Source organism: Schistocerca cancellata, chromosome 2, assembly GCF_023864275.1.
Source record: "Schistocerca cancellata isolate TAMUIC-IGC-003103 chromosome 2, iqSchCanc2.1, whole genome shotgun sequence".
Taxonomy (NCBI): Eukaryota; Metazoa; Arthropoda; class Insecta; order Orthoptera; family Acrididae; genus Schistocerca; species Schistocerca cancellata.
Window position 1 is genome coordinate 550234203 of NC_064627.1, and position 13337 is coordinate 550247539.

The window sequence follows — 13337 nt, forward strand, 5'->3', positions numbered from 1 at the left end:
CGCGTTTCGTCACAGGGTTATTTGGTAACCATGATAGTGTTACGGAGATGTTTAGCAAACTCAAGTGGCAGACTTTGCAAGAGAGGCGCTCTGCATCGCAGTGTAGCTTGCTCGCCAGGTTTTGAGAGGGTGCGTTTCTGGATGAGGTATCTAATATATTGCTTCCCCCTACTTATACTCCCGAGCAGATCACGAATGTAAAATTAGAGAGATTCGAGTACGCACAGAGGCTTTCAACAGTCGTTCTTCCCGCGAACAGTACGCGACTGGAACAGAAAAGGGAGGTAATGACTGGCACATAAAGTGCCCTCCGCCACACACCGTTGGCTGGCTTGCGGAGTATAAATGTAGATGTAGATGACCACTATGAGGGCCTATCCAATTCCTCATGGTGAATGTGTGTTTTGTGGGGCAGAGTGTGCTCCACAGTTTACTAGGCACTGGAACAGCATGCTGTAAACTGGCTCTTGCTGCACGATATCAATATGAATTGTGCCAATTACCCATGGACATGAAAAAATAATAATCTTTTCCACTGACAGTTTATTGCTGAGTTATCTTTTTGTTATTTGATTTGACTCTTCATAGCTCTCAGTGAGCAATACATGAAACTCCTATCAATAAAACTCACTACGTTACATAAAATTTGTTGAGTACCATGCACAAAAGTATAAATTTTGTAATGCTTGTATATTCATGTACTTTCACTCCACCACAGAAGGTGTTCATTTACTATGTACTGTACAATGTAACACTAGACTATTACTTTACTCTTTCATGTACATACATACAGTACTGGTCTCATGTTTATTTGCTTTACATTTCACTTTTTTTCCCTACATATTGAGGAGGGCAACCTGTTTGAATTTCTTGTTCAAAATTGTTTTTTCTACATATTTTTTTGCACTCTACAATAGTTCCAACAGGTTACAAGAATCTGTGTGTGCTGCAAATTGCATAATATTGTTAACACATACAATTGCTTCTTCAGGTATTTTAATTTTTTTAGGAACATTATTTTGCTCCTCTTTTTCCTTTGTTTTCTTCTGATCACCATCTGTGCTGTGGATTTCTATTACATCTGTTGCAGTAATAGTGGAGTGAGTTGACAGTCATCACTTCAAATGTAGTCATTCTCCTAAATGAATGGTTTTTATTTTTTATTTAATTCAGCAATTGTTTCTGTATGTTCTTGAGCTTTGACGGCCATATAAATGTCTTTCTTCACCTGCAAGCCCTCGTTATTGAAGCCCTTGGTATGAGTTTTGCACTGTGTGTGTGCTGCCAAGTCAATCCAATTTACTGAATCCACAACCTGATGTGCAAGAACAGATGTATTTTTGAGAATAAGAGATGCACCAATACTGACCTGTAATGGGAATTTAATGTGTAAATAGCCACCTTGATCCATGGGCTGTGAGAGGCTGGCTGAATCTGGCAAGAAGTAATCCAGTTTCATATCTGATGACTTTCAGATGGCAGGTTGCATTGTCTTGGAAAAGGAGAACTTGCTTCACCATGTGACTGGAAGCTTACCGACATCTGTTTTTGAAACAATACAGTTTTGCTGTCTTTCCAGTCACTAGTGGCTTCTCCACTTCATGTACCATGTTTCCACTTAGCACTACAGTGAATCTTTCCTTTGAAATTTTTCTGCTGGTGAACTTAACTAATTGTTACAGACTTCAAAGGCAGTGCATGATAAAAGCATCTCATTTCATCAGCACTGAACACACCTTTTGGGTCATAATTTGCAATTAGGCTGTGCAGTATTGTCTACCATTCTGTTGCTATACTTTCCTGCTCATCCACAGCTTCCCAACACACTTCATTCCACACAATGTTGTGCCTAGCTTTGAAACTGTCCAGCCACCCTGTCGATTTTTCTAGGCATTTTAGTGATTTTCAGAGTCTCCCTTTGCAACATGGGTCCAAACCTGAGCTTTCTGTCTGCACACTTACAAACCATGCCCACACTCTTATTGCTTCATTTCCTGCCTTCTTCGCCTTTCTTTTTATTTGCCCTTTCCCTTTCATCCAGTCACCCCATATCTGAATCTTGTTTCTTGAAGAATCATAGTTGTGTTTTACTGCATATGAAGTGCAACATTATTTTGTGCACAGCAAATTTCTCTCTCTCACTTGCCTCAATTACCATAACCTTTCCGATAAGGGTTAATGACACTTACTTTCTGTTCAACATCATATTATCACGTTAAGTGCTCTAGTCAACTTATACTGGCAGAAAATAATGCAGACAGTGCATTTATTTGGAATGCTTGAACTTGCCAGGTAAAACCACTGTTTAACGAAACACCCATCTCTTTCATTGTGCAGATTGCAGCAGAGTGTGGAAAATGATCCAATGGGTGCCTGTGCACATCAGTAATAATGGAAAACAAAAAACACTGACAGAAGGCTTATGAACAAAACATTTCCTTTGATGTTCACACCCACAGTACTGCACTGCGCCAAACCTCTTTCCTCGGTTTTGTGTCGCATAACAGCACTGTCAGGGCTGTACAGTCTGTGTTAAAAGTAGCATCCTTTTAGAGTTGTTAATAACCAATGTACACTGTAATACAGTAGTACTGTGTAAGCTCTTTTCTGCATAAATTATGTCTTAAAATTTGCATTTCGTTTCATCGTTAGGTACATTCCACTTCAAACAAAAAATTAGCATAGGAAAGTGTACTGAAAAGACTGGGACTGAAATACCTGTACGCTTTGACAGCTTTCTGAATTACGCATGTTCAGCTTTGATCAAGTTTCTCTGTGTATAAGAATTACGTCCTTTCACCACCTCATTGTGCTGAAGCCAACCAACTATAGATTTTTACCGATTAAGATCAAAATTTTGGGCACCTATTATTTAAAAACTCTTTCACAACAAAGTATTTTAGTTACTCATACCACAACTCCTGTTTCAAGGAGGAATGACTCACAGTTTATACACTGCTACTCAGCTATGGACATAATGGATGCACATGTAACGTATGCGACAGCAACAGCCCAAAAGTACCTGTTGTCCTTTTAGTACTGGGTTACGCAAACTGGTAAACAGTATTCACATCAACTGCTCTCATCTTCAACATCATCTGATGGGACAATGTGACCATCACCTACGTTCAATATCACAATATCAATGTGCAATGACTAGTCACACCAGACAGCTGGTGAAAGCACTAGCAGTCGAAGGGATATAAAGCATATTGGGAGAGGGGTGGGGATGGGGGGGGGGGGGGGGAATGCGGAAAACAGTGCAGTTGTTCACAATGTGGAAGCAGGAAGATTTATCTCACAGCCAAAAGGGCACCATCGTTAGCTTTTGTGCCAAGGGCAGAAGCGTTTCCGAAACAGCTATGTTTGTAAACCGTTCACATGCCACTGTGTTTAATATATACCGAGCATGCTGAAACTGTATTATCCAAAACTGGCTTCGAGGCAACTGTCTGCACCATGGGCCATAGTCGACAGAATCGAACAATGGCTGCAGAGACGTGTACGGGCAAATGGAGCAACCAACTGCCCAGAAGAATCCAGGGGCTACCAACAGTGTCTTTTCAATGACTATTCAGTGAACATTGCTGCATAAGGGCCTATGTAGAAGAGGCCTGGTTCATGCTGACTGCTGTTCTTAAATGACGAAGGCTGGTATCTGTACACCAATATTACAACTGGATGTCCAATGAGTGGTGGAGGTGGCCATTTCAGATGAATCATGTTAAGCTTCATAGGACAGATGGCCGGTGGTGTGAACAGAATAAAGTAAATGCCCTGCAACCAGGAGTGAGCGCTGCATGCTTTCGTGGCATTCTCTAGGTGATCCCCTCATTCTGGAAGGCACAATGGATCAACATAAATGTGTTTCCATCCTTCGGGACCACGCCCATCCCCACATGCAGTTTGTTTTTCTTCGGCACAATGTCACTTATCAGAAACACAATGCAATACGTCACACAGCTCGCAGTTAAGTGTGTGGCTCTAAGAGCACCAGGATGAGTTTACCCTCCTCCCATGGCCGCCAAACTCCCTGGATTTAAATCCAACTGTGAATCTGTAGGACTGAGCATATCGTCGTTTTTTTAAGCAACATCATCTATGTGACATTTCTGGAAGTCTTCAGGAGATAAAAAACTGCATAAAAACTATTAAAATTGTTGTAGGCTTTCATTTTTAAATTTCGTGTTCTCTGTTACTGGTTTGAATGTATTTTATTATAAATTTCAAATTACTTGGTACAACTATAGTTTTGTGGGATATAGCCAGTGTTGTTATTGTTTACTTTACAATTTAGGAGAGATAGCCAGTGTTTACAGGGAATCACTCAATTTCCAAATAAAATTAACTTTATTCATTAACAATCAGATCTAAACAAAATCAGAGATGGCAGTACAGTTTGGTTCACTTAACACAATCATAAGATACAATTAAAAAATAATATAGGAACTTTGTCTTTTTACAAAATGTAAGAATTAGACAAAAAGAACATTAAAACATTATGTCAGTTTAGTTTTCATAACTTTATTATCAAACACTATTTGAACTGTTTATAAATGTATACATTAAATCACAGGTCAAATGCTTGGACTGACTTTCCGACACTTTCTTTTTGTACTTTTCATTTTCCACATGGATGTTGTTTAAAATGGATGACAATCAACTGGAATGTGTTCTCTGACCTCTTGCAAATGCTTCCACTTACATTGTTTTATTTTCAATCTTACTGTATGGAGAGGTGGGAATTCTGTCATCATTTGGATAGTTTTTGATCATCTTGGCAATGTGAAATACTCATTGCGGAATTTTGTCTGTAATTCTGTTAGCATTGTGTTTCAGAGCTCTGAGATCATGAACCACTCTGTCATTGGAGTTTCTTCCTGGTCTAGAAGAATCGTATGCTGCCACTTCTTTTTCCCCAGAGAATGATTTCTGAAAAAAGGTATAGTTTAAAAACTGCACTGAAGGGGAATGAGACTCTTCTGGCTTTTTTTGTCCACTCAGCATACTGACTTGGCAAGAAAATTTCTCTGAATGTCTTGTTGTATTTTATTCTTTTCAGGTTCAGAACTGTGTCAATTTTGGAATGTACATTATAGCTCTCCATGTTTGTGCGTCCCTTGACTAGAAACTTCAGTTCTATTGTTACGCCTTTTTCCATTGACAAGTGTCTAAGAACAGTAGAGAATGCAGGGTTTCTATTCTGGTAGACATGACCGTCTTACCATAGAACAACTGGCTTTAATTCATCTAAGAGTTTGTTTCATTGTCAATAATGCAAGATGCAAGAGATGAAGAACATAGGTCACATTGTGTTTCATCCCATCAATAGTTAATAGTGTCGTGACTACTTAGTCATGTAGTACATTGCCTCGGCATTCACACAAGGATCAAGCTTCATTGCTTGTATGTGTTGTGGGAGGAAACTTCATTACATTTTGCTTGCTCCATATTTTTCTGTTTCCTAGCTCTGTCCTTATTCCTTATTTTCTGTATGTTCCTTGTATACATCTTCAGACACTTTTCCACAACATACTTCATAGCAGTGACAATGCCATACTGATCTTTTAGTGGCTGAAATATTGCCAACTTCTCTTCATTGAATACCGAATCTGTTTGCCTGGTTAATAGCTTCTCTTCCTTTTGGCAGTCTTCTTCATAACATTCAAAGATTTTAGTCAAAGAATAGAATGTACACTCAAAGTACAACATGCTAATTAAGCCCTAAAGTAGTGCGAGGGAAGTTGTCCAAGTTTGTTGAAAACGTCCTTAAGGAAATCAACATCAACTTGTTTCTTTCTACTTTCATGGTGCTTCCATTAACTTCTTTCATGTGTTAGCGACCTTGATTTTCATTGTTTCCATTTATGGTGTATCATTTTAACAAAATCTTTACCCTGTATGTGCAACTTATCTAACATCTCTTCTGAAGGATTGTAGTCAGAATTTGAATCAGGACTGCGTTCATCATAGCTCTTTGATTTTGATATTTGACTTTCTTTGATATAACAGACATTTAATGATTACTGCCTCCCTCTTAGCACCTGGCTGAATGTCTTGTAAGTGATTTAATGAGTCCTCTTTCTGAATACCATTTGTTCCTTACACAGAGCAATGTTTGGTTTCCTGGAGCACGAGTGGCGCATCATCTTTGATATCCATTTCCATATTGCTTGGGTTAATGAAGAATTAATTACCTGAAAAAATTATGAAATTGTTTACTAATTCTAAAATACAATGAAAATGTTCTTCACTAATATGAGAATGTCTAATTTAACCTGGAGAAATATCTCCCCCCCCCCCCCCCCCAAGCCCATTTCAGTTATATTCATCAGAGAACTGTCCAAATTGTTCAGGTCTGTATTTTCATTTGAGGGTGAAACTGAACCTGCACAGAAGAATAATAATATTATGACTAGCATAGATTAATAAAGGTGTAGGTGCACATAATTATGACCTTTGGAAATAATTCAAGTATCTGAATAAGGAAATAGTAAAATTATATTTCACATTATGTGCACTACCATTTGCTTTTATATAGACCTAACAACTTTTATTACTGAGCCAAAACGGGAATGATATCTAGGCTATATAACACTGATTATTTGTTGACAATAGAACAGGTGAACTATTCACTTATTCTACCTATGCATGATGGTTTTTCTGTCTGAGTACTGCTTTGCTGATAAGAGATGGTCTGCAATCTATTTGTGTCATGATTTCTTCCACTGTAAACAAGCTATCATCATCACTTTCATTTGTCACTTATCTGAAATGCATGGAACTAACAAAACAGACTACCAGAATGTACCACTTACAACCAAACATTTACTAAAATTACCAATAAATCCCACCAATAACCATAGTAAGCTTTCCATTAAAATTAGCAAGAACTCCTGCCACTAACCTGTTCAAAATTAATACAAACTGAATAATAATATCACAACATTTATATACAGTAAATACAATTATTGTGAATTATGAAAAACCAGAGGTAAGAGGACCATAGCCGGAATATCATTTCTATTAATATCAGTGTACAAATTAAAAAAAAAAAAAAAAAAAAAAAAAAAAAAAAAAAAAAAAAAAAAAAAATGCTGAATACTTACTTAAACATCAACATGTAGAACTCCATCAAAATCCGCACAAAACAATCGAAGAGCTAGCAACAACATTGCTTAAGTACATGTGTAGAACAAAGGACGATTTCTCATTCAGTTTGCACTTAATGCAATTAAGCTTGAAATATACAGAACTTATAAAAAATGTAGGTAAGTACAGTACACTTCACACACAAAATGCATAAAATTCTGAAATAAATTGAGGGAAACATAGCAGTACACCGTGTGCTATCAACTCTATGTTGGTGTTTTATATTATCAAACTCTGACGGTGTTCCTACTCGGACGGTGTTCCTACATTCACCGTCTGCTGGCTCTGACATGAAGTACTTCACCAATGATTGACAAACACCACGGAAATTGTGATGGTAGTAATAACTCAGTTACACAAAAAATGTAACATAGGCAGTGTTGTTTCTTATGCGATGATATGAAGAACTAAAAAAGCAAAAGCATTAATACACTCAATACATTCCTCTACTTTCAGAAGCACATACCCAGATACAATCAAATTTCAGTATGTTACTAAAACAACAAAGTAAAAAAATATTAGAATTCAAAAATTAAAAATCAGTAACAAAGAAAACCAGAATTCCTTACGGTCGTAAATGTGCTTTCTCTGCAAGTTTTCTCTGCAGTCGCCAGTTTTCATCTGTATGCTTTAGAACATAATCTTCACTCACATATCGATCCCATGATGAATTCCAGCCCTAATTAGAGAAAAAAAGACAACAAAATATTAAAAAATTGAGTATCAGCACCCAGCTCCAAATCAAAATATTAAAAGAGGGCACAATCACACAGGTAACTTTCAAGTATCTGGTTTCGATTTTTTCTAATTGCAGTGACACTGTTATATGATGATGACTGTAGCAAGGCTTATTTGTTCAACAGACACACTGAGGCATGAATACAATGTATCATATCATATCATATCAAAGTCTGTACTACAGTGCCACATCCTCATACTTATCACTAGTGTACAGTGCAGTGATTTATGTAGCACATAACACCTTTGCTCTAATTTGTTTTTATCTGTCAATGGCTGGGGCTGGAATGCATCCCAAGGTAAAATGACAAATTGCAGTCTAAAAAAAAAAAAAAAAAAAAAAAAAAACCCTCTGTTTATAACTTGAACACTAAAACAGGAAAATATATTAAAATCTAATCCACATGAAATCTTACTGTAATTCGAACTGTTGATGTAGACAGGCTTATTACTTCACCATCAGATTGCAGTACACAAGTAAAAGTAAGGATGGCTCAGAGGAAACAATGTTTTCTTCAGTAATTTTATCTGGTTTATTATGATACGGCCTTGGTAGTTACCACAACTGTCTACCTATGAACATATACTGTGGAGACTCATGATGAGCCACGATGCATCCAGCTTGTTTACAGGAAAATTGTGAAGTATTTTTACTGGACAAATCATCACCTGTGCACATTCTCAACCTAAATCATCACCTGTGCACATTCTCAACCTCACTGCAGCTGAGCTCTAATACCTCCTATCGAAAGTGCAGTACTGATTAGCATCAACTCTAAACTTCGTTAATGGGATGCTGAAAAGAAATTTTTCACGAAACTGGAATTTTGTTATTGTAATTCTTAGCTGAAATTGGTTTATGAAGTAAGCATCTCTCATACAATGTATATTACACTGGGGGCGGGGAAATAAAGGACTGAGCAAAAATCTCAGCTTCCTTCCATGATGCATGATGCACTGAGTTCAGTTACATAACAGCATGTACCCTACTCTTCTGAGAAGTACTGGACACTTTAATAGTGAATGTGATTTAAAGGGTTATACCTTCTGGAAATTCAATATAAAGAAGTTATCTCCAGAAACTGGGATTCATTTAATTCCTAACATTACAAACGTGGATAAGGCGATTACCGTCATGAACTAACTCACAACCTGGACAGAGATAAGAAATGCCTTAACACTGGTTAAAACAGTATAATATGCAAGCAGCTAGTGAGTTTGTTGAAAGTCTCTGTTGATGGGTGTGGTTTAACAGTGCATTTAAACTAGCACTGAAGAGAGAAACATCATGCAGTATTAAACAAACAAATACAATGATTTATAGCACTTATTACCCATTGTTATCATAATGCATGTCAGTTGCCTGTTTTAAATATATGTCTAATTGAATAACAGTTCACTTCAGTTTTTGTCAAAGAAATAAAAGTTTCATTTAAAAATATTTTCATAATATAAGTCTTGGCTGGCTGGCCTGCTCTGAACACCTCATTCTCCACAGCTATCAGGGACACCCATTCTATTATATTACCGCAGGCACTCCTGACACCCAATGCCAACAGCTGCTCGTCACTTTGAAAGTATAAAGTGCTTTACTATGGTGGTGTGTTATAAATGAAGTGCGTGCATTAACAGATTCATGAAAAACAACAGTTCATCAAAAGTCCAACAAATTTTATTCATAGCTGTCCATTTTGGCAGCTACATATGCAGAAAGACACAAGAACTTGGTGGCTCCCAATATCAGCATCAACTAGTTTCGACACTTAGATAAGGCATGTGATGATTTCCCATTTGGAATACACTGTGAGAAAATCTGAAGTGTATAAACTGCTGTCCAATAAACTGAAAATTCTGATAGACTACATATTTATCATTACTAGCAGTTAAGGTAACTGCAACATTGTCTTACTTGAATCATCACAAAGCAGTAGCATGTCGCAAAATTTTGATCTCAAAACAGTTTGCATCCAACTTCAACTTTATGACATGCAAGTAGCAGTTCAATAGCCCCGTGAAAAATACAGTGTGTGATGTTTCTGTACTTTATCTCCTAACTTTCAAAGACCAAATTCTCCCGTCACAGATGGTATCTTATGGTGGTTTCAGATTGTAGTGAAGTAGCTTGGTATTCATAGACCAAGTCGTAGTCCTCTGAAGGTGGAGAACTGCTGAAGGTGGCAGCTGTTTTAATGATTACATGCCAATAAACACACACACACACACACACACACACACACACACACACACACACCATTCATCTACACAAGCAAGCACATCTCATGCACACATGGCTGCTAACTCCAGCAACTTGGACCAGTATTCTCTCCACCCCCAAATAACTACTGCAACTTACATCCTTCTGAATCTGCTTACTGCATTCATCCATTTGACTCCTCTTGGAATTTTAACCCCCTCCAATATTAAACTGGTGCTCCCTTGAGGTCTCAGAATATGTACTATCAATCAATCCCTTCTATTATTTAAGTTATGTCACAAGTTTCTTATCTTACCAACTCTCTTCAGTATATCCTCATTAGCTACACGATTGATCTAGCTAATCTTCAGCATTCTTTTGTAGCTCATTTCAAAATCTCCCAATTCTCTTCTTGTCTTAACTGCTTATCCCCATTTCAGTTCTGTACAAGGCCATACTCCAGGCAAATACCTTTAGAAAAGACCTCCTAACACTTAGATTTATGAAATTCCCCCATGATGGGTTAATGAAATGACAGCAATTTCTGTTAACCAGTTTGATGCAGAAAACAGCTGAAGTTGCAAAATTATTCTTTTTATTTAACTGATGAATGGTTTTGGGTATCAGAACCCATTCTCAAATCCACCAACACAACAAGATGTTTTCCATGATATCACACAACCATGTTAATAACGTACATACTTTTGTCCAAGTCAAGTTTTTCCATTGACAACTGACAAGACAAACATACAATTACTTTTATACTTTTAGTGTGTAGTTTCCCAATCTAATTGCCTCATTATTGTCTTATTTCAGTCACCTATTTTCCATTATCCTTGTTTTGCTATTGCTGATTTTCATCTTATAACATCCCTTAAGATACTGTCCATTCTATTCAACTGTTCTACCAAGACCTTTGATGTCCGACAGAATTACGATGGCATCAGCAAAACCAATGTTTTTATTTCTGCTCCCAGAACTTTAATTCCTTTGCCAACTTTTTTTGTGTGTGTTTCCTTTTCTCCTTGCTCTATGTACAGATCAAGTAACACTGAGAATAGCTTAGCAACCCTGTCTCACTCCATTCTCAACCACTGCTTCCATTTCATGCCCTTAGAATCTTAAAACTGCCATCTGGTTCCTGTAGAAGTTGCATTAAACCTATGTCTCCCCTATATTTTATCTCTGTTGCCTTCAGAATTGCAATGAGTGTATTTCAGTTAACACTGCCACAAGTTTACAAAATATATCAAAATAAGTTTGCCTTTCTTTAACCATTTTTTTAATTTAAGTTGTAGGGTCAGTATTGCTTTGCATGTTCCAACTTTTCTCCCAAACTGATATTACCTGAGGTTTGTTTCTACCAGTTTTTCAATTCTTCTGTGTCAATATTTTACAACCACACCTTATTAAACAGACAGTTTGGTGATACTAACACCTGTGAGCATCTACTTTCTTTGGAATATGTATTATTACCGTCAAACGGGGTGATTTCGGACAGTTTGTTGTTATTTTGATTGCAACTTTCTTATATATTGTTACATTAAATTGATTGTTATGGAAGTGGTAGGGTATTTGTGTAACGAATAAAATACCCCAGAACCAGAAAGTGTATGTGTAGGCATATTTATCTGAGGCAGTTAAATGAAGTGTCCGAAGTCACCGCATGGATTGGGGTGATTTTGGACATGTGTTTTCTAAATCTCTGTCCAAAGTTAAAGTGTATAGAGGGTGAATTTGTACAGTTACTGCCTTTTTTTAAAATTCTACATGCTTTTTATTTGATTTTGGTGACATTTTACACATTTTAACGTAGCCCTTTGTTACGAATAAGTGATATTGAATGATATAATGAATTTTATATATTACAGATTAGTTTTTATTTTGCAAGAATTTAAATAAATTTTTTTACAGTTCTTAAATGAAATATTACAAACAGACAGAAACAAACAAAGTAATTAACTAAAAGGTCAAAATAATTTTTCTCACTCATCATTCTAAATTAAGTTGCAAACTCTTTAAATAAACGATTGTCTTCAAGTCTAAAGCACATCTTCCTGACAAATGAACATTCCTTTCTTCTCAACTGGTGTGGGAAGTATTCTCGAAATCTGAAATTTTTGTATTGTGTCTTTATCGGGGACATTAGGAAACACATATATGTTTTTACTGTTCTCGTGTGGGTGCAAGGATTTCACATTTACTTCTGTAGCACCAACATCTGTGGCCACTCCAACATACTGCCTTGTTTGCTCCTTGTTTCCACATTTATATTTGTACTCTGCAACAAGAAAAGCCTCGTCTTTCAGCAGTAAAACTTCACTGGATGATGTGTTGTTTTCACTTTCACTACTGCTACACGCACTGTCACTTGTTTCAGCACTGTTTTCGTTTCCTTGAAAATCTCAGCCAGTCATTGAATTTCCAGGTTGAATATCTAGTTTGCGGCGGCAGCGAGAGCTGCCAAGCTTATTTGGAGGACAACAAATTTCTTTGAGCATTTCTTCAAAAGTGGAAGACCATGCATCTGTGTTGCTTTGCTGCCTCTCCTTGTTATCAGGCAATTTTTGGAAGACATGATCTGGATCAAAAGGGATTAGGCGCATGGTGCGAAATCCACCATTTATGTTTTCCTTGGAGTTTGCCGAAATCTTAGTGTCTGCTTCAGAAGAGAGGGGAAGGCATCCTTGGAAATGGTCCAACAAGTGTGTTTCTTCCAGTCAGTTAGTACAGCTCGCCACGCTGCTTTCATTGGCCTGAAAAAGCTTACATCGAGTGGTTGGAGGAGGTGCATGCTATTGGGGGGCCAGAAGAATGAATGAAATATTGTTCTGCTCACACTCTTCAATAACAAGTAAATACACGTGACTGGATAAGTTGTCTCCAATCATGACTATTGGCCCATTTTGCCTCTTCAAATAGAGCAAAGCGACTGTAAAGAACCAGTCTTCAAATACTGGCAGGTCAAACCACCCACTTTTGTTCCTATTGAAACGGGTTCCTTGTGGTACACCACCTTGCCACGTGTCCCACAAATGCTCTGATTTGTAAAGGACGTACGGGGGAAGCAGTTTACCATCAGCACTAGCTGTCATTATTGAGACACTAGATTTTAATGAGTCCATAACTTTTTCAGCATGCTTACTCCCTCGTTTCGTAATTATCTGCTGCTTGCCTGGATCATTGGACATGTTGGTTTCACATAGTTGATATGTTGATAGGTGGGAGATTTTACAGCTTTGCCTCGATATTG

General features: G+C 37.3%; 1 protein-coding gene across 1 annotated transcript in view; it reads right to left on the reverse strand.

Moving 5' to 3' along the window:
• Nucleotides 1-13337, reverse strand: part of LOC126162136 (male-specific lethal 3 homolog) — a 142249-nt gene that overhangs the window by 90973 nt on the left and 37939 nt on the right. The window contains exon 3 of the mRNA XM_049918430.1: nucleotides 7722-7831. Coding sequence (XP_049774387.1) covers nucleotides 7722-7831 — 110 coding nt within the window. The remainder of the gene's footprint in view (nucleotides 1-7721; nucleotides 7832-13337) is intronic.